The sequence below is a fragment of the Podarcis pityusensis genome (assembly GCF_964106645.2).
Source record: "Podarcis pityusensis genome assembly, chromosome: 7".
NCBI lineage: Eukaryota > Metazoa > Chordata > Lepidosauria > Squamata > Lacertidae > Podarcis > Podarcis pityusensis.
The window spans coordinates 23862285-23885767 of NC_138031.1; the positions used below are offsets into that span (position 1 = coordinate 23862285).

The window sequence follows — 23483 nt, forward strand, 5'->3', positions numbered from 1 at the left end:
CCTGTTGCTAAAGAAAAGGCAATATGGTCTACTTAGAAGATGTTCAGGATAAAATATATAAGAAAAAAATCCCACTGAAATGTGTCCACATGAGTCAAAGGAAACAACTATTTCCTTAGACCTATCAATTTACTGAAGCATAGCTCTGCAAAGAGAAACATTAATACTATAAATTTTTGTTTTCTAGTTACAGATTTTCCAACTTGAATTCAATACCTATTTCTTAAACTTCTGCACTGATTACCGTAACCCTGACAAACCCATGATATTTAAATATCCTGGAACGGCTTTTGAAGCAGCCTGGAAAAGTCTTTATATTAGACGCAGGCTGAACTAAGTAGGAGTGGTGAGTCCTGTACTGATACTGCACAGTATACAGCAGGCACTATCAATTAATGACAGAGAAGCATGATTCCCCACCCTGCTTTTCAATGCCCAAATCCCTGGTTCTATCTTGAACAGGCATTTTCTATTAACGCACTGTCGCATGGTTTTTGCTTCTAAAAAAAGTATTGTACAAAACAGAACAGCAGCCTTATTTTTCAAAATATTATGCAAAATAGAACATTGGTTTGAATATGTGTCTCACTAATAAATTAGTAAGAATTGTATTGAAGCATTGTATACAATTTTTTTATCATGTGAATCCAGAAGTGCAAGCTGTTGCACAAAATAGTAGAATATATTAAACCAAACCATAAAATCCACCCCCCCCAAAAAAAACCCAATAAAGCAATATATAAGAAAAGCTTGATAAAGCCATCAATCACTAGTCACAACAGGCCAGTACTGTCTCTAGAAAGCAGCCAGACTTGGAATTAAACAGGCTTCTGCGGGGAGGGAGTTGCATAGCTAGAAAGTACACCAGCATTATCACCTTTTGATGTTCTGACTTGGCGCACAGGCAATGCCTCCAGGAAAGTATATCCAGCAGACCTTAAGGGCTATGGCAAGACACACAGATCTGCTGGGGATGATCTCTGGGAGGATATATATCGTTATATGTCACTTAGCCAGTTACTGAGTTGGGATTTGCAGCTATTAACTTTAAAAGGCAAGCTTGGCAATAAATCTGGGCATCAAATGGAATATCCTTTTATACTGGTGAACAATTCCAAATGCAAGAACTCTAAAAACGTTCCATGCTTTGTTATGGAAGAAATGGGCCAATATTTTAAAGATGTCAAAAGCACCAATATCGGCTTCCTGATAGCAAATGTAATGGCAACGTTTATCGCTGAGCTGCATTTATATCAGTTCACTTACTCTTTACATAACCCATTTAAAATGAACAATAAAAGTTTTCTTTAATTAGCTACTGGTGTGCATTAACATGATCATGATTAAACCATAAAAACCAACTGTACATTACTCAGGTCCCCTATCACATGTGTTTTAAATTATTTTAGTTGAAAATGTACTTTGAGTCCCTTTTAAAAGTTCGACCTTCTGCTTTCAGAGAATTAAATGCATATTACTGCAGTGGAGAAGATAATGTTTCAGACCTCCAGGCATATATTAAACACACTGGCAGCACATTAGACAAAATGCTTTACTTATTAGATACTTCCTATTCTAAACAGTGTCATCAAAGGCTAAAAACAAAATCCATATAAAAGCTGCACAATGCTTCCACACAGAACCTGTGCCAAAATCCCTGTACTTTCCAACTAATGAGGAAAGGATGTGCACTCTTAACATATGAATGTAAGATTTTCCAAGCATTTACTTTAGGAAACAGCACTATTGATTCCATATGGCTTATGTTAAATGAAACTGTATTGGTAAAATAACCTTTAAGATATCTGGCATGATAACCGTAATTAAACAGTATTCAAAGGAATAAAACAAAGGGGAATTTGGTTTCACAATGGCTAATTAAAATAAAATGAAAAAACACAGCATGTCATCTATCAAGATAAATTGTTATTGTTTTAAAAACTATTTAAAATACTGTTAAAATATACTTTTTAGATAAAATCTAAAAGTACTGGAAAAATATTTGTGGCTTAAAAATGGATAGTTTGGCGAAGAAAAGTAGTATACAACTTGGATTTTTTTTTTTATGTTGATAGAATAGCTTTAAAACTTTGAGCATAACCAGATGGGCCTTAAATCAGAGGGATTCTACAGTTTCTCTGTCTGAATGAATTGCTACGTGAAAAAGTTTTCAATCGCTGAAAAATGTCAAGTTGATAGTTTACTTATTAGATTGCTTCAGTGCATTTTCTCCATCCTTTCACTTCATGGCAGTCTCTATAGAGAAGGTGATGAAAGCTATGCTAGTAGCTAGGGAACTGTGGCAAATTCTTCCTTGTCATGTGTTGAGATAAGTGACTTTACTAGCTTAACCCCTTGAATTCAAAAGCATTTAGGGAAGATAGAGAGATAAGGCTTAACTATAGCTGCTACAGGACGTGTCCACTTCACGGACACACGCTGCTGTTGCTGGGCATCCTCAAGCATTGTTGTAAATATGCTCAGGTGCTTTTTATTACTAAAGCCATGATATGTCATGAATCTTCCTGTTTAAGCAGCCGTATTACCTTAATAGTTGGCAAGGACTGTCAGTCCAATGTATTAATATGGAAACTAAAATCTCCAAGGGACTCAAGGAAAAGCCAGCTTCAAAATCATTTTATGCCAGACAGAATTTGGGACAATTACAGTGACCCCATTAAGGTTAGACCTGTCTTACTAACAGAAGCTTCCTGTGTTGCAGGTTAAACTCTTCTTCTTTTTTTAATGGAGGAGTGTTTCAAAAGCATTTTGTAATATGGCCTGGTACTAGTTATTCAAGTTTAAAAATCACAGTAGGCTAACACTAGCCCCATTACATGATTCTAAGATGTTCTTTGGATCGTGGACTATTTTCTGTAAAACCTCATGGTTCAAGCTGTTCAAGTGAGAGGTGGATGGCTTGCAATTACAGTTTGTTAACACTGCAGTGGGTTGCTTCCTTTACAGTATATAGATTAAAAATCAGTTGGCAACTTTGAAATAATGACTGAAACAGACCTGACTTCTTTACAATCACAAATAGGTTTGGTATAAAATTATTCGGCTATTCTTTCCTGCTTTAACCGAAGAACTTTCTTAAACACATAGCCTGGAAGAAAATCCAGTTCTCTTGCATACCTTTTCTTGCTTTATGAACACACACACAATTGTAATATGCTTATTTGTGGCAGGGAAGTCCCAGACTAGGATTCCTTAGAGGCAACATCTTCCAACAACTGCAATTTTAAGGAAGAGATGGATCCATGCCTTTGCCCATCCCCTGTGGGTTCGTTGACACTGGAGACCACCTCCACAACGCTGAACCCATAGTTGCAAACTTCACGATCTTGAATGAGCCAAAAGCTGAAGAAGGCAGCATCCGTACTTTAACTAGCCACGATGCAACACTCTGGAGATGGGGCCTCTAATCCATGACTACATACTCCTGTTACACAACTCAACTATTTGCTCCAGTATTTTACTAAGACAACTTATCTGCTTTCCCTCAGCTGCAGGAGTGGTATCCATGGTCTTAGACCCACACCCTGGTCTCCTAGCCAGGTGCTGATTTTTGCCTTGCTCATCTGCTCTGCCAAGGGAACCAGGAACTACTGACCTTCTCCTTGCTTGAGCCATCATCTCTTCTTGATGGTCAAAAAGACTGCTCCAAAAGTGAACAACTTAAAATAATGAGTGCATTTCCTGCTACCAGTAGTTTAATATATCATTTAACCAATTGGAAACATTGAATTAACACAAAGCTTGTTTTAATGTTTGAAATGCTTGATTAAATTGTGTGAAAAAATATATATATAGTGGTGGCAAAAATATATTTCAGGGATTTACTGGCTCTGGTACTATATTTTAACAACAGAGAAAACTCCTCAGGTCACATAGTCAAGACAGAATATACTTCTGAAGTGGGTGCGTTGAATGAAGAATGCTATACGTCTGCATGAAGCAATTCCATTTTATTTTAGTTATGATTATGTAACAGGACTATTTAAGTCCTCTTTCCAACTTGCATCATAGTCATTTTCAAACTCTCATCTAAACATCTTTAGCCAATCATGAGCTCATTTTTCACATCACATAAAATATGGAACAAATTGCAAGTGTGAAACCACAGAGTAAACGTGCCAATCATATCTTCTTCTTCATTATGACGTCTGACCCAATTTTGTGCTCCAGCTAAAAGTTAAATGTTTTTTGTGGGCAAGAATATCATGACTAGAGCATGAACATTAATTCTAATTTCTTCTATCAGAATTTTAGACAGGGGATTCATTTTTTTCTATTCCTATCCTTTCGAGTCCACATTAGCTCAAAATATGAAAAAAAACCCACCCATAAATAATTACAGAACAGTGTGGGGATTATGGAGCCAGTGTTGTGGCATCATTAAGTGTGTTAGAATAGGACCTATGAGACCCAGGTTTAAATTCTTATTCAGCCATTAAGAGCAACTCTCAGTCTAACCTAACTCACAATGGTGGTGGTGTTCCTGGCATTGAGCAGTAGAGACAGATTAGGAATTCTGGTGGTTTACTGCCTGCCTCGCTGCCCAGCAGTCTCCCTGCCTGAGCTGACAGAACTGGTCTCGTAGGCAGTGCCAAGGATTCCCAGACTGCTGGTTTTGGAAGACTTCAGCATCCTACTGAGGTGACTGGTTCTGGGGTGGCTCAAGACTTCATGGCTGCCATGACAACCATGGGGCTGTTTCAACATGTCACTGGCCCAATGCATGTGGCAGGCCACACACTGGACTTTGTTTTCTCAGCAGGGCAGGAAGAGGGTGATAAGAAAGTAGGAGATACTGGCATCAGTCCTTTGTCATGGTTAGATCATTTTCTGTTGGGATTGAGGCTTTCGGAAACTTTTCCCCTCTGCAGAGGCAGGGGACCAATTAGGATGATCTGCCCTCAGAGGTTGATGGGTTTCCTGACAGCTCTGTGGAATTTTTTTAGGTGCCATACTGGCACTCTTGTTGAAGCCCTGGCCAAACTCTTGAACATCCAAATGGCTTGGGCTGCTAGCACGATTGCCCAGAGCTTAGGGCGAGAGAACAAGCTGGGAGACAGCTTGAACATAAGTGGAGGAAAACTGTGGTCACCTCATTTTATCCTCCTACTAACCCTATGAGATAGAATAGGTTGAGAAGGGGAGGGGGTGATTGGCATGAAGAAATTCACGATAAGAAAGTGAGTTTCATAGCTAAATGGGGATTTGTGCCAAGAGCTCCAAAATCCTAATCCAGCACTCTCAACATACTGTGATTTAATATGAAAGCCAGTTTGGTGTAACACTTTTAAACAAATTTCTTAAGTTGACAGCATTCTATTTAGATAAGGAGAAGCTTTTAAAAACATATTTGAAATAAATAGCTAAGATGTAGTATTTGTGTGCTTTGCAATATAAAACAGGAGAATAGTTAGCTGTTCAAGGTCTAAATAACTATTTAAAATTTAAACAGTTAAAACAAAACACAATCCATTTCGCTACCAAGCTAGGTTTGTGAAGTTTTAGTAAAATTTATTTAAGCTATACATGAGACATTAAAAAGGGTCTGACACATTTTATCCAATATTTTGATAGACCTTGAAAGGGACTAGCTAGAACATTCATCTCTTTTAGACCACTAAAATAAGGTAAGACAAAGAAAAAAGAAATATAATCCCAATAACAAAGAGGTCTGTTTCAGATAACCAAATAACATAGACCTTAAAATCTGGACTGAACCCAATCTTGCACTTAACACTCAGGTTAAACTGCTTGATCCATAAGGGTTAGTTCTCAAACACATTGAAAAATAAATAAAATTAATTAAGATTAACTTTTTTTTAAAAACGAGGGCAGAAATCTATTTTGGTTCAAGTACATGATTTATCTTTTATGTTTTTGATTGCACAATTTTTCATGATTTTTCTTAGGGAAAATCAACTTCTTGGGGGCAATTATCATCTTGGTAATGGGCCAGCATGCTGAATTTTACTAGGGGGAAAAAGTAAATGTTAAGACTTTATCAACAGAGGATTACATAATCCATTGCAACAAATGTTTATCCTTTGGAATAACATATGAAGTTAAGGTCATGTGAGTGGGGCACTTACGGTATATTCTGGAAACTGTATGCTAAGGATAGAATCACATCTGATTTTTACAAGAAATAAAAGAAAAATAAAGATACCATGTTAAACTCCCATTACCTTCTCTGCCAGCAAAAAATGCTTAGGGTGAAGTAGGCTAGATATTTAAGATGGCAGGGCAGATGATTAACGACTTGGGCGCCAGAAACCTCAAAAACGGCTTCTACTCCTTTGTACTAGAACAATGGTTGAGATCAACTGCAAGTGCCACCTTGACTGTACTACCTGCTACCAAAAGAGTGCAAAACTCTGTGAGAGGACTTGAGGAAGCCCAGCATCACATCTCTAGAGTTCTCAGGAATTTGTTTAAATCAAGGGGAACCAATGTGGTGCACTCCAGATCTCACTGGACTACAACTCCTATCACCATTGACTGTTGGCTATATTTGCTGGGGCTGGTGGAAGTTGCAGTCCAAAAACATCTAGGGGGCGCCATGTTGGCTACCTGTGAATTCAATCACAGCAGACTGCCAAGAAGCATTGCTCTGACATTGCTCAGGGTGCTATTTAAAGTGAGAAAAACCCAGAACTGCTTGCATGCTGCTCCGATCCATAATCATTTTTAGAGGATGATTAAATCCTAGTTCCTTTGCCCATGAATGTGTGTGCTCTTCTATCTGTAAACAATACATGAATTACATACTATTTCTTGTAAAAGTACTAAAGAAAAACATCACATGGCATGTGAATGCACCACTAGTGTCAAGGAGAGCATTGGCTTACAAATAACTTTCCATTTCTTTATTAAGGGAGGCAATGTTTCCAATGAAACTTTCCTAAAACCTAATTATATAAGCATTTGCTAATACAAAAAGAAGAAAATGTAGCATGCCATAAACCAGTAATTGTTACTCCAATTCTTGGGGTTTTTAAAAAATCTATATGCTACACTGGATAAACGGGAATTAAGATAGGAAAAGCTGCCATTTGTGCTGTCTGGTCCCATGACATTATAATTTGTTTCATACTAATGCGCACACTAATACACATTACAACAAACTCTGACACCTTAGTTACTAAGAAACGGCACACAGTTGCCACATGGTGCTGCCAGAAACTGCCTCTGTATGGTAGCTTGGACCGCAGGGTGGGCAGATATCTGTGTGAGCTGCTTCTCATGATATGGACCTCTTAGGCTGGTTGCCTGAAACTGTCTCCATGTGGTGGTGATGCTTCATGTGTATATGCCAACTCATTGTGTGGTATGTACCTTGCCATGTGGTTTCTCTGCACGCAGCCCCAAACATTCCTGCTTCAAACAGACTCTGCATGGCAAGCCATTTTATAGATCATGGTGTGCTATGTGGGAACAGTTGCCAAGTAGTTTCACTGTTTCTAACAGTGTCTATGTGGTGGCCATGTTGTACTCAGTGGCCCTCAGCATTCGCTAACCACATGGCTTCTGTCCACACAATTTCCAAGCTGTTTCTGACAGTGCAGAAATAAGACACATGGGTGGGAGCCAGTAAACATAAACAATTTGTTGCATGGAGCAGCCACTCAGCTGAGATAGCTTCATGTGGCCTCCACATGGTGGCTATATTGTGAGAAGGGAACGTTGCTAGGGCACCTGAAGTACGAATTTTCAGAAAAAGCAGCAGTACATTTGCATTACATTGATTACCTTTACCATATACATTTTAACTTTTTGATACAAAATACAGTTAGCGTCTCACAGATTAATGGAAGCGTGTAAAACTGTATGAAAAATGTAGGGATTTTCAGAAATAATCTCTCTCTGTGTATATATATATGTGTGTGTGTGTGTGTGTGTGTGTGTGTACAGATTTTTCATCAGGGATGGTAACAAATCAATGGCATCTGCACAGCATGTGTATCAGCCACTTTACATTTAAGCTGCCTGGCTTCTTGTATACGGCTTTCTGGAATCTGTGTTATCAATATTTATGGTTTTTTTCACATGAAATACAAATGGCAAAGTAGCCTTAAATTTACTTGAAACAAAAAGGCAGCACTTTATAATTGACGACAAGAATATTTGGATTGTAACTTCAAATTCAAATTAGTAAAAAATAATAATGGACAAGTCATTTGTCCATATCAGGTTTAAGTGGACTGTAGTCTTTTAATGCTGCAGTGTGGAGTGCATTTTAGCAGAAGTGCATCCCAAGTTTATACCATGAGATTTAAAATAAATTGAATTATCTGTCCATTTGATACACACACACAGTCTAGACAGTCCACACACACTTCCCTCCATGTACATGCACCAAATAACCCTCTACTGGAAATACCCCCTCCCACAACCCCCTGAATTCATATAAGGACTCTGTGTGTGTGCAAACTAGAATTCTCCTTGAATTGGCTGCACCACAGACAAGTTTAACAAATGCCTTTTCCTTCTTCCCCCTGCTATGTGGAGGGGTCATAGCTTGGTGGCAACTACATGTTTTGCAGGCATATGGCCCCAGGTTAATCCACAACATTTCCGTTTAAAAGATCTGAGAATGACGCTTGCCTGAGACCTTGGAGAGCCACTGCCAATCAGATCAGAACAGTGGGGTAGGTAGAACAATAGTCTGACTCAGAAAAAGGTAGCTTTATACTTAACACTCCTTATACTCCCCTTCTGCTACTGTCTTGGAGAATACCAAGGTTTCTTTTAATGGGGTGTTCTACAACAGAGGACTGTGCAGAATCCTCTTGAGCAGAAGATTGGGGGGGGGCATAATGCACATGTGATGTCGGGAGGAGCCAGAGGGAGGAGCCAAACGCAGCAGCAGCAGCAGCAGCAGCAGCACACCTTCAATGACCAGTGGGTCCTTCTCTTTCATGTGCAGCCTCTTCTTCTTGCCACCACCAGCCAGGGGCTGCTTCCCATCTTTCCATTATGCAACAGGAGGGGGAGGAGCCACCAGCCACTGAAGCCAAGCCAAGGTGTGCTACCCTCAGTTCCACAACTGGCCTCCTCTTCTTTCTGCCATCACCAGCTAGGGGCTGTTTTCCCGCTCCTTCCCAGCAGCAGCAGCAGGAGCAGCAGCAGGAGCTGGTCACTGAAGCTGTGCCACGCTTGGCTCCACACTCAGCCTCCTCCACCCCTAATCATTCTGAACATTGGAGGCCCCCCCAAATATTGGTGCGTTTTTATATTGATCTTGTATTTTGATATTCTTGCTTTATTATAATTATGGGATGAGATTCATTTCAGTGGGTCTAATCTGAGTACAACTTCAATTGGATATTGCCCATAACTTTTTTGTAATCTGCCCTGATGAAGGGTAGAGTATAAATTCCTTAAATTGACGAATAAATGAAATGAAATGAAGCCCTGGGTCAATCCTCCCTGATAGTTATTAATGGTTATCTGCACTCTCAGAAACAAATATTTATATACTTATCCAGCAACAGAATTTGACACTGGACTTGTGTCTGTCCAATGTACCCATACAAAATCTTATTTTCAACATGTCTACCTTTTATTTTTATCTGACCTTTAAGAACTTACCATTTAAAAACATTTTAACCCTCTATTTAGTTGCTGCCATTCTTTAAAACTTCTTTCAATGTCGATTGTTGTTTTCTGTTCATATGTTTATTGTGGACTATACTATTGTTGTTGCTGTCAGCCATCTTGGTTATGTTTAATGGAAAAGGGGACAGAAGTGCTTGTAAATAATAAGAAAGCAAATGGAGTAGTAATTACAGGAGAAAATGTGATTCAAAAGAATGTCCCTTTTAAAATATAAAAGTTAGAAGTTATTCAGACCTACCCCTACTACTAATTGAAACAGGGGCCCTTGGGTGCAAATACGTATCTATATAAATGCCATCATTTTTATTTTCTCTGAAGCGTTTGGCACAAAATTAGATCCTTTTGCACAACGAACAACCTAACCTGCTACTTCATTTGTTATGAATATGAACTGCCTGCTTGGGGTTTCCGTCAGACACAGCAGCATTTGATTGTCTCTCCATTGCTTTTTTGCTTCCAGCCTGATAAAGAATTTTGATGAACATGAAAGAAAGCTTGCTCACTTGTTTGCAGATTTATACACAGAAGACCCCAAAGAAAGGATAAGGCAACATTCAATGTTATGTGAGTGGACTTTCATTCACGCAGTGGGGCTTTGTCATCCCTCCTGTGTGTTCACCAAATCTTCTTCAGATTGGAGCCTTTGGAGCAAAATATGTTCCAAAGGGTCTCACAACCCTTTGGAACATATTTTGGGAGTGCGCAAGGCACTGAAGTATGGAGGAAAGGCTGTCTGGTCACTCAAGAAGAAGCCTCTTCCATTGGTAGGTGACCACTGTTGGAGGTCATGAAGTATCTTTAGTGAACTACAGAAAAGTTTCAGCTTCATTCTTCTTTCAAAATTAAGATTTTTTTTTCTAAACTAGCAAATGTGTCTGATTCCTTCAACAGTGCTTTGTCTACAAATATTTCTTCTGTGAAGTAACATGCCAGATGATTTAGGTTGCTTCTCCATTACCTTAAGTAATGTAAAGTTAACTTTTGCAAAACAAGTTTTAACATAAAAGAGCTGCGAGATCTTTGTTATGTTAACCAAAACTAAAGAATCCCACAGAAGCTTCTATATTTGTCTTAAGTGCTTTAATCTCAACGACAGATAAACAAGTAAAATGAAAACTCTAAAAAGAATGGCAATGTTAAGGAAGCAAGTTCTACCAGAATAAGGCAACTGTGTATGAATTAGGATCTGAGAACTGTAGCATGAGGTATCAACAAATTCAGAATGTGGCATTAGCATAAAATAATGCCTTGTCCTTTAGCACCTACCTAGATCAAAGAGCAACCATTTTTGGCCTTCATTATGTGGTTCCTCTTTAGCCTCCACACAATATGTTTTTTGTTTTGTTAAAATATAAACATTTAATTTACTCTATAACACTGGTTTCAGAAGTATACATATGTTATTCCTTACATATGGTTCTTTTGGAAGTGGGTTTAATTTGATGATTACTTGATATTTGTGAACGAAGTAATTACTGCTTCCAAATCCATGTAGTCCACGCAGTCTTGATACACTCAGCTTTTGCTGCCCACATTCTAAAACCACCTTGTTATTCAATTATTGTAATGTAGCAGTAGCATTTTGCTTTTGTACTTTTGGAGGGTTCCTTTTATATCATATAGCCTCCAAGTCAATATTTAAAATTCAGATGAAAACAAAATTACATAGAAGAAGCATGGCTGCTGACGGGGTGGGGGTAGGGTGGTAAGAATGGTATGGCTGCTCTGGGCCTGAACTGCATAAAGTCCTGCCACTTCCTGCGAATCCACCCGTCTCCCGTGGAGCATGCTGGGCTGACAGTCCCCTGTTTCCAGCCACATTGCACCATGCTAGCTTCTGCCGATCCTCAAAGGGCTATACATGTACAGCTGCATCAGAGAAGGACTAGGGGAAGCCAGCAAAGCATGTCAGTCCCTGACGCTTCCCTCAGAGCAAAAGAACCCTCATGATGCCTCCTTTGTCCCCTTCAGTGTGTGTAGGTGATAGGAGACAGAAGATGTTGAGGCTTTAGTTTAGGATTAACCTCCACAAACATCTGTCTCTTCTCCATCCCAACCCTACCTGTGTTTAACTTCAACCAAATTGTGAATTTAACTTGTGTTAAATCATCCCAGGAATCATGGCCAGCACGGGATGGGAGGCTACCCCTAGAGAACTTTGCACCACTGCAAGTGAGCTTGGGCCTTAAGCAAAGTTTAAAAACAGGGAAAATTCTCAAGATAGATACTTTGTTGTTTAGTCATTTGTTGTGTCCGACTCTTCGTGAGCCCATGGACCAGAGCATGCCAGTCACTCCTGTCTTCCACTGCCTCCTGCAGTTTGGTCAAACTCATGTTAGTAGCTTTGAGAACACTGTCCCTGCATGCACACGAAAGCTCATACCATTAACAAACTTAGTTGGTCTCTAAGGTGCTACTGGAATGAATTTTTTTATTTTCTTTCGGCTACGGCAGACCAACATAGCTACCTACCTGTAACTACAGCTAGGCATTCAGTGATAATCTGAACCTATAAGCCAACCCTTCACCAAATGGTCTCAAGATGGATAATAAAAATACAATTTAAAAAATACATAAGGATTACCTTAAAATCATAAAACAAACCACAAAATAACAGAATAGCAGTGTATATAAATACAGAGGAAGGGAAGACATTGCTTCAAAAAAAGTTCTGGGTTAAGAGGCACAGCTGCAACAATCACAGAAAAACATACTGTGATGCAGCAAGATGCATTTCAGAGGTGTGGTCATTCCACAACCTGGGGGTGACCACAGAGAAGTGTTAGGGACTGGCTGGACACTGAGCAGTGGTGGCTGGATTCTGGGCAGCAAAGGATGGAGGGGTTGGAGACTGACTTGGAAGAAGTGATCAGTGAACAGGGAGAACCTGTAACAGCCAGGAAACAAGAGGCAGAGGCAAGAGAAGTTGCAGGATTGGAGAGTGAAGAACAGTTGCTGGAGGAGGGAAAGATAGGTTGGCCTGGTGTTTCTAGTGTTTAATTCAGTTTAATTTAAACAATTCAACATGATTCCTTGCAAAATAATTTTATGGCATTATGCATTAACACAGGCAATAGGCTTCCTGGTCTCCCTCTAAAACAATTCCATTCTGAATGTCAACATCTGATTTCTAGTAGTGATCTCTTGCGAAACACTAACATTTCCCCCTTTCCCTTGTGTTTACATCCTGCAAATATTTGCAGATTTATGGCTTTTCTTTTCCATTTGTCATTTCTTAGTCAAACTATATATATTTAGCTTCAGAAACCTTGATAATAAATCAGCCTAAAGTTGGATATTTTTTGTTGGTTTTCTTTGAACTTTTAGTTTGTAGATGCTTCAAAGGGCTGCCTGCTGGAGGAGGTGTTTGCAGCTTAGATAACAGAAGACGGCCTTCCTTTACTGGTGAAGGAAATGTGAGAGAGCTTCTAGCGGGAGCTGGAAAGCATATAGCAAGGGGAACAAATGTTTGGCTCTTTATTTCTTCTTCTGGCTGTTCATTCCTCAGAGAAGAAAAACATGGTTGTGAGAGGGAGGCAAGGGAAAACAAAAGCCCTCTGCCATAAAATAATTTATAACAACTCCCAGAGAAAGATAAAAGAAACGATCAAAATTCCTAAAGGCTGGAGCTATTACACAGTCTTTATGCTGATATGAAAGTTTAAAATGCAGTCTGAGGGTTAGTTAGGCATGGAGGGTTTTTAAATGGGCACTGCAAGGAAGCTTCCAATAAACACACATCATTGTGTTTGCTCCTGGATCTCTTGTAAAAGAATAGCTGTGTCAGGACATTTGCAGGAAGACAGTGGTAAGTTTTGAAGTTCAGGACCTTTCCCACTGCCACTCCCCAGGCACACAAAGAGTCAAAAGGGTGCTGTGGTGTATAGCATGTGAAACTTTGGCTGCGGAGACCTGGGCTCACATCCTTGATAAGCCATGAAGCTTTACTGAGTGACTTTCTGAGCAAAGCCTTCCAGATAAAGAGATCATGTGCCAGGCGAGACCTGTCCTTCAATAACACATATTAAGAAGGCTGGCAAACACCGCTTTGGCAGATGACACCATCACTCTTGCCATGAGAAAAAAATGCAGTACCCAAATTGCAACCCCCCCCCCACATCTCTCCACCCCTACACTGTTGGGCATGCCATGTGGTCAGAAGTCAGCCCCATTAGAAGTGCTGGACAAGTGTAATTCTGCCTGTATGTGACAGAGAAGTTTGAGACTTCAAGTCTGACACTTGAGGATTAGAGAGGAAACAAAGCAAAGTTCCAGTTATAGGTCCATCATAGCAGGGTCAGCAGCAGCCCACTGCAGCTGAAGGAGAAAAGGTCAGGATAGCTAGGAACAGCTGAAGCTAGGGGTAGCACCATTTTCATATCATTTACTCATTATTTTCACGAAAAGTCAAAATTAAATTTTATTGTGATTCACAATGACATAAAAGAATCCTCACTTGTTCTCAAAATGCACCTTATAATTATATACCATGATCTGAACACTTGTATCGCTTCATAGCTGACATTATCAGTTGGTTCTGAGTAGCTTTAAAGCCCCCATGAACTTTACTAAACTGTAAGTACGCACTTGTGTAACTGTTATACAGTCACAGACTCATACATCACATGTTTAATGTTACTCAGCAACGGGCCCTAGATAGTAAAATCTGCCTTTTTTGTTTTTTATTTTGGCAAGAGACTGAGCCCCCCCCCCCCCCGCCCCAGATTACTGTACAAGGCCCTGGGCTGTAGCCCACTCAGCCTTTATGTAAATCTGGAACTGATGGGAAGAAACAGCAAGGGCAAGGGTCTGGGCGGGGGAATAAACAGAAAGGTTAAATAGTGAGTAAGGGAAGAAATAGCAAGGCTAGGAAGAGTAGATATAGAATCTAAGGGGCGTGGGATTACTTTTTCTGTGACAAGTTACAAGAAAATAAGTCCTCTCCTTTCTCTACAGCAGAGAAACCAAACAACCTTGACACGGTTCCCTAATTTAAAGCAACACAACTTGTTTGCTCTTTCTGCTGCTTCCCACCCAGTCTCTGAAGTGCTGTGTTGGCTAAGCTCCTCCCTCTCAGAACAGAACCTCAGCAGACACCAACCACAGTAAAACTGGGGTGAATATTTTGAAATCCTTACAGTGGATTGGTTGTGGAAGTGGGTATGGAATGAATCACTTCATGCAAAGGCATTATATAGCTATGTCCTGACTGACCAGTTGTTTCTATAGCAGAATACAAAATTATAAGTGTTTTACCTGAAAAGGCCTACATTAATTAAGAAGTGCATGAACTAGAGAGTGTGTGTCATTCTCTGGACATGATAAAAGTGCTATATATATTTTAAGTGGTTTTCATTGTCAAAGTTTGTACGGTCTATGGACAAAGTGCCGGATTTCTGAGCAGCACCGTCCCTAAATTAAAATTCTGGGCACACACTCAACTTTATGATTCTATCCATTCCACCAAGATGGGAAACATTGCCTTGTAAGTTATTTATTGCAAATATTCCCATAGTATGCTTGCTCTGAAAGCTAACTTCCAAAAGAGGCCCCATGATTGCAAAGTATCCAAGAAAAAGCAAAACAGTATGTCTTGTATTCAGCATTTCAACAAAAATAGAAACATTGCTGTGACACAGACCTGCCATACCAGGGTATGTCTCTTTCTCACATACAGCCTCTCCGGTCCTCATCCCTTCCAAGCAACCAAGTCATGCAACTCTAGTAAATGTTACATCATTTGATATATCCTGTATATAGGAAGCAGACAGGGCAGTCCACTTTTCAATTAACACTTCTCCAGCTAATTCTCCTGGCCCCCAAGAAAGGTGTTGCTTATGAACAACTCAGTCCATTGACTGTGTCAAACAGCCAGTCAGTCAAGGCCACCTGGATGCAAACATGAATATGGTAAAATGATGCACATATCCCTTTGTCAACACATTCAACCATCCACTGAATGATCTGTCTTTCCGAAAAGAAAATGCATGGAGATGGGAAGGTGCTACCTTACCAAGGCAGATAACTGATTCATAGTTCTGGAATCCATTACTGGCCAGAGGTAGAAGGTGGTGGTAGAAAGGATAAGAATGATACTGCACAACTGGCCTCCACTGCTGGACAGTTGTGGCAAGTCAAGTGTCACAATTGCCCTTTTCTCTTGACACTTAACATGCTTCTAATAGACACCGCTAAAAACTTTCCTGTTTAGGCAAGCCTACCCTGATGGTTAGAAAGTTGAGGTAATTTTTTTATTTTGTATTTTGTATTCTAACTTTCGTATGTTTTAAAGTAAGCTTGTTATTTTTTCTTGATTTTACTGTTTTATGCTTTCTAAACTGCTTTGAGGGGGTTTCTTTTACAATCAAGCGGTGTACACACTTTATGAAATAAATAAATAAATAAATAAATAAATAAATAAATGTCAAATTGATATTCAGCAAAGTGAACCAACGTCACTGTGTGATTAAGATTAAGCCCACAACCCCCAATCAATCCCATGGCATAGGGCAGGGACTAGTTTCTCTTGAAATTCCGGTGAATACTGTAGCTTTTTAGTATTTATTTTGTTATTACTGTAGCTAAAGCCAGCGTAGACCAGACCTAGATGGGAAACCACTTGGAACACCAGGTAAACTACTCTTAAGTATCTTAAAAGGAAGATAAATAATACAATAAATGAAATACCTAAGAAATGTGTTTAGGGACTTATGCTGGCTGTTTGGCCGTAATAATAAACATTAATTCATTCATGTGTTTAGGGACTGGGGTTAAAACTAAAGACTTCAAGGACTAGACATGCAAGCCTGCCTATCTGAACACCAGAGGTACGGATCACCCAGCAGGCCCATCAGAAGGATTGTGTCAATGTGATTTTGGCAGTTTTACTGTTGCCAATAATTGGAAGAAGAGAAAAGGTATACCCTCACCCCTCAAATGATCTGGACACCATAAGGAGACCAAGGAAATATGTACCACAAAGATATACAGGGTTTTGTCCCTGCATAGATAGCATGAAGGAGAGACCCCAACACTGAGGTGATGTTTTCAGTAGCAGTGAAACGGTAACACACATTCCCAGCCAAAACATGCTGAAGAGTACATGGGGGTGGGGGGATAGCAGTATATGAACCATAGTAACTCTGAAAGAATGAAGTTACCTCTGCAGCTTTATTGGATGGTTCCAGTCCAACCATATTAGTCTGTATTAACTGCTGTAGGAGTTGTACTTGAGCCACACTGAGGAAGAAGTCCAGGCTTGTTGTCATATTCACTTCCAAAGAATGGCCACATACTAAAATCTCCTGTGAAAAACAAGTTTGTAAAACTATGTCAATGGATACCAGCTGTTTCAAGACAATTATGTAATTTTCTTTTCTAACCAAACACAATGTAGACTATTTATACTCTCCAAATTGGGACTATTAACATTTTCTTATCTCTTCAGGCAGAAAAGCACTGTGTACCATCTGTAAAAGGAAATCAGGTGGAGGAGTGGTGGAATAGCATACCACTAGGCTTCCAACAGGATATTTGATGATTAAGATACATTTTGTTTGTTTCATGTGTGAGGTCCTGTTTCTTTGTTGCATCAAATTCTGGGCTGTCAGAGACTCTATTCATGTTCTTGGCAGAGGACTACACTTCCCCTTTCCTTGCTCTCAATGACAGATATACATTGTGGAATACAAACACATCTTGGTTTATAATGAAATTGTACATTGCAACCCACAAATAACCGACTTAATTGATTTGTAGCTGCCTGGAAACTACTGTTGACATCTTGGCAGAATTATAGTTAGATGACCATTATTTTATGGCTGTTGTTAAACACATAGGAAAAGCTTTTGACCATTTCTGGCAAATTACTTCCGAGACGGAAAGAAGAAAATGAGCAGGTTTGCTTACTAAGCAGATGCTCATAACCCTTATCATGACATGTGCATAAGTATTTATTAGTAATCTGTAGTAGGCCTCTCCCTTCCTCACTGAATTTCATCAAGGGAATTGATTCAAAAATAAATAAATAACCGAAACATTTACATTCTTTAACAAGAGCTACAGTAAAATTCATCTGTTACTTTTCATGGAATGCCTTCTCTACAGCACAGCAATTCCCTAGGTCATTTAACATTTTCCTTTAGATTTCATTTCCAGCACATTTGCAGTAGCAAGTCAGCATTGTGAGGATGGGCCACAGCTCATCAACACACAATATCCCTTGAACATAGAATGCCCCACAACCCCCATATTTAACCCCTGGCATTTACAGTGAAAGGATAGCAAGGATAGGTTCCTCTTCCAACTGGGCTGAGAGCAAAGAGGGTGCTGTGTGGTGTCTGTAAGGAACTGATGAGAACGGAAAGGAAGGAAGCAACTGGATGAAGCAAAAATCAAGAAAGCTGCAAGGAAATGTAGAGGTGGCATTCTGGTCTGGAGCTGTGTCTTAAATCAAAGATATGTATTTTAGGGAGAAATGTATAAAATTCAAATGCGTGTGTGTGTGTGTGTGTGTGTTGGAAAGGATGAACCAGGCATATGACTAGACACATGTGAAACTGACACGGAGCAGAAATAAACTAATTTGTCCATCCCTGCTGCCAGCCTAATCCACCTCACAGAGTTTATCTGTTAATTAAACAGTGTTCATGTGTGTTATAAATGTAATTAAGAAACACAGAAACACAGGCTAACATGCATACAATTACCATCTATTGCTCTTCTTAGCATACATGCAATAATCACTATTTCTGACCTACACACAAGGATTTACAGAAGACAGAGCCTTTCAAAAAACATTTTGATAGCTAATGCGGGTTTTTGTTTTATAATTAAACTCAACTTAATGTAGAATTTTAACTATTGCAAATATCTGCATTCAGAAAGATACATGAATCTGAAAGCCATGTGAGTACATCTCAAGTCAAATACCAACCTCTGTATGCAAATTCTCTGGTGAGATTACTTTTGTGAAAATGATGGCAGGAGCTGCAGTTATTCGCACTGTAAAGTCTGTTAAAATTGGAGTTAAAATAGCTCTTCGTTCTTGATGCCGCTTGATACTAAAAGAAAAAGAAAATTTATATTAATTCCCAAACCTTAAAAAAGAACTTTCATTAGTGGAATCATATCACCCAATTTCTCTACTCAACTTAGATTACACGATTTTCACAACAGTGAGGGTTAACAGAATGAAAACTTTTATTGGGAAATATATTCATCTGGATGAAGCTCAGTTTGTCCTGGGGCATAAAATTGCAGACCCAAGTAGGAAATTATTAAACATAACATACCATATTAACAGACTGCCTCAGCAGTAGTGTGTTTATCATTAGATATATTTAAAGCATTTGACTGTGTAGAACTAAAGCACTTAATCGGAGTGATAACTTTTTTTGGATTTGGCCCTAAACTGGTAAGACTATTGGAAAATATTTATGATATTACATCTCCTACAATTAGGATAAGTAATACAAATTCACAAAAATATTAACTTAGCCTCAGGACAAAACCAAATTGCCCATTATCACTTGTATTATTTGCTCTAATTATAGAACCCCTGGCAATGAGATTACACCAAATTCTAGCAGGAAAGGTTGTAACTATCAATGGAATGGAATACATTCTGGGACTCCATGCTGATGATACTGTTTTATGTATTGCTTATAGGACTCAATTAATGCTGGAAGGTTATTGAGTATACAGTTGGATACCTTTTTAAATGTCTCTGGACTTAAGGTAAAATTTCAAAAATTGGAAGTAACGTTCTTTCATATTCCCCTGCAACCTTCTCCAAAATATTACAAAGCCCAATAGCTATGAAGAAAGCTTCAGATACTTCGGCATTCAGGTTGCCCATAACTGATTAAACAATTTTTATCGGACAAATTATAGCAAAGTCTGGAATATAATAAATATGGACATGCAACGCTTGAACAAAATGAAACGTTCTATTATGGACCAAGCGCCTGCAATTAAAACAAATTCATATTTCAATCCGACAGACCACACATTTAAAAATCTTTGCTTGTACCATCACCCAACTGTTGGGCGATCGGGGCCCCCAAATCTAAACAGCTATTACAATGCATGCCAACTTTGCAACATGACCGACCTAATGTCTGGCAATAAGAGAAATATATGGAGCACATTAGAGAACTTGGTAATAGGTGGTGTCCCTATAAAAGTAATAACTTTCAAAAAGCAAATTATGCTCTTTACGGTGGCTTACAAATCCATTCACATTTACAAACTTTCAAAATTTGGACAAAATGGTTCAATGGCCTCTCACCCATTATTCCATTACAGTTCCACTGGGTTTTCAAAAATAAATATAGAGCCTTAAATATAGATGTGTGGAAAGAAAAACAACTGTATTATTTGAAAGAGGTTTACAAAAATGGACTACCGCTTACCGTTAATGAGATGCAAAATCAATTGGAATATAATAGCTATTAGGCCATCATTTAAGGACTTTTTAAACAAATTCCCAGGTTAAAAATGAAGTCATGAGGCAATTAATGGTTTATGAAAAAAATAATAGTGGAAGAAAATATAATAACATAAGGATTAATATCATCTTTGCATAAATCTATTATAGAGTTGACATTTTCAGCCCTCTAGTATCATCACATTGGAGAAAGGAAAGATCGTTCACTATTTTATTACACATCAGTACCAATTTCCTAATCATTAAAATGGTCTTTTAAGTTTTTTTTAATGGCTTAATCTAGGAAGATGGCAGAAGCAGGTATTAGAATTAATGCAACTATAAAGAGAAACTGAGGACAACGTTGTGTTCAAAAGTGAAGTGTCCATTTCAGTGATCCCAAGGAAATAATATGAAATAAACCTGCACTTTCTTTATTAAGTCTTCCACACTGTACTATCCTTAAGTGTTCTGCTAACTTGACACAGCTGGGTACTATATGAGCATCCTCAATAAGGAACGGTGTAATGATGGTACTATGACCACACTATGTTCACTCCAGGATCCACTTAGGCATCTGTTGCATATTTATACCTTTTTCAAAGACAAGACTTTCAGAAATATTAAAGTAGCTGACCATCTTAGTATACCTTAAAGAACATCTGTTTAGAGTAATAGAGAAAACAAGAAAGCTGTTGCATGTCCACACAAAATAATTATAAGGAGAAATAATGGAGAAATACCAGCAATCACAAGTTGGGTTACATAAGTATATTAGTTGGGCCTTTCCATTCATGCACACTATAACAGTGCAGCTGACTACTGTGCTGCAAAAGATACAGGTCACTTAGCCATACAGCCATTCTAAAGAAGGAGAATGGAAACTAGATCTCTCCTAATATCATTGATGCAACAATCATTTTAGTTATTGGGAAGCACTAATGCGGGGGGGGGGGGTTATCAGAGAAGTCTGACAAACACTTTTACAGTAAGAGAAATTAAATACATGTTTCCTGTTGATTAGCTTATCTTAGTACATTCAAGCCTCTATGCTGAATCCCATGAAGACCTGCACAATTAAACATCCACATGGATTTTGCAGGAATTATCAGGGCACAGGAGCTGATGCTATCCTTTTATCATAGCTGTCCTGTGAAATCCACTTGGATTTTCCATTCCAGCCATATGTTTTCCACATGTTGCACATTCCCATGGCGGTGGGGGGAGGGGAAAGCATGTTTGAATAGGTTCTCTACCACTACATCCCAGAGGAATATTTAGAACGCTCCATTATAAATTTGGCACCCATTGAAATAAGACACACAGGGACCTTAGTAAAGCCCATACACTGTGTTTTGAAACCTGAAACAAAGACAATGGCATTCTGCAAAGAAGGAAAGGTGATCCATGTTCCCCTCCCTTTAAGAAATGTGTATAGAGGAATACACCATGTTCTAATTTTCTTACATTTTGACCATTATCTAGTCTTTCTGATAACAGCTAAAAGCTCAAATCTGCCTAAATCGTTTAAACGACTGTCATTGATCCAGTCCTTAAGTGCTTCAACTGAAGGCACGAAAGGAGTTTTTGATGTTTTACATCAAAAGTTTCAGTTATAAATATCAGCACATTTTACTTCATCTAATAGATAAGAGCAGTGAATCATTTGCAAAGCTTTTAAAGGCTCTTTAATTTTTCAGAACATCTGATAGGGGCCCCACCTGTGGTTTGTTTTTACAAACGTACATGCTATACAGTTATCATGATCATAGCTAAAGTTACTGTAGAATCAGCATTTCCTTTGCAAACTGCACTTTTTGGGGTTTATAGAAGACTTGTTGCAGACTGAAAGTTGAAACAAAGTCTCCAGCTCTAAAAAGTCATTAAAAATTATATCATTTTAAAACAAAATTACAGTTAACATTTATGATTTATAAGAGTCAGTGTGATATTCTAAAGTCTGTTAAATAGGGTGTTAGACATCTTGTAGTTTCCTAGTGTATGCTTCCACTGGGTTGGATCCTTCATGTCTTCCGACGTCTACTCTGTTGCCTTATCTCTGCATATTTATATTGCTGGGCTAACTCAGAATCCTGAATATGTAGGAGATTGTTCAAGACAGTGTGAACAGCTTGGATAGCCATGATAAAGAAAACAGAAACATAACTAAACAACACTAACTATAATTCAGGAATCAAAATGTAGTGCTTTAGTTTAATGCAACAACAACAACAAAAAGCATTTATCCCAAGTCTACCATGTTATATCTCCCATGCAGATGTAACAAAATGTCACCATCTATTTGTCACACTATAGCCCTGTGTGTACCATATACTTGTACAATGAATGGATTTGGGAGCAAAGCTCCACCCTTAAACCTTAGCACAACAATTCAGTATTCTGCTGTGAATGTAAACATGCAGGTTATGTTGGTGTTATCCATACTGTACATTTTTGCAGGGTAGAGATTGTGCAGACAGACAGGCCTGGCATAAACTGTGTTCACCAGGCACAATCCCAACTCCCTCCCCCTGTACTCATTCTGAAAAGCATGTTAGCTGCACAGGGCTACTGCGACCTCTAACTGGAAAAAAGCATCAAAGTCTACTGTAGCAATATAATCAAAATGGAACACTAAAAATGGAAGATGTCAAAGTAACATTTATAAGTAGACTTGAGCTGGAAGCCCTCTTTTGCATATCAACAAATCAGCAGAAATTTGTCATTTCAGAAATTGCAGCTGTTTTCATTTACAGAAGCACAGAAACTGGTTTGCAGCCAACAAAGGGGGGGGGACTCTTTTTGTCCTCCACCGGCTTAAAAATGTCTAAACTGGTTTTGTTCAAACTTTGTAAAAGAACAAAAGGGTAACAACTCTGTTGTTCATAGACTGGAAATGTGAATGCCAGGTTTCAGCCTGGAGTTATATTTTATGGCCATATTATAAGCTATTATGGAAATATAGCCATAACTTTATCTGCACGGAAATTACAGTGCAACAGTGCTACAAAACAAAAACTGTCCAGATCTCTAGCTCACAGGAAACATGCTTGCTAGGGAATGCAAACACACTTGAATGTACAAACAACAGCATGCTCAGCTGAAATATGTGGGGTGTTATTATCATAAAGTTTTTTTTGCTAAAGAATACGAGGCGCTATTTTCGCACTGCTTTCTTACCTACTAGCCATATTCCACTCAAGGGCTGGATTCTGAGAATTCCTTTCATTCTCTGGCACTGTCCTCCCTTTACCATTCTCCTTCTCTGGCTTCAATTGATCCCACTGAGCAGTACCAATGTTGATGGACTGGAGGTCTATTTGATACTGTCTGTCTTCCACCTCTGATCCAGGATCACGAAGAATCCCCAGATTCAGTGCTCTCCTATAATGAAAAGAAAGAAAGAAAGAAAGAA

At 38.8% G+C, this 23483-nt stretch overlaps 1 protein-coding gene across 7 annotated transcripts in view; it reads right to left on the bottom strand.

The window, feature by feature from the left end:
- VPS13B (vacuolar protein sorting 13 homolog B) overlaps window positions 1–23483 on the bottom strand; it is a 350839-nt gene that overhangs the window by 112012 nt on the left and 215344 nt on the right. For all 7 annotated transcript variants that reach the window (XM_081013853.1, XM_081013855.1, XM_081013851.1 and 4 more), the window contains exons 31-33: window positions 23249–23452; window positions 18575–18701; window positions 16800–16943 (exon numbers count right to left, since the gene is read on the bottom strand). In XM_081013853.1, the coding sequence (XP_080869979.1) occupies window positions 16800–16943; window positions 18575–18701; window positions 23249–23452 (475 nt within the window). The remainder of the gene's footprint in view (window positions 1–16799; window positions 16944–18574; window positions 18702–23248; window positions 23453–23483) is intronic.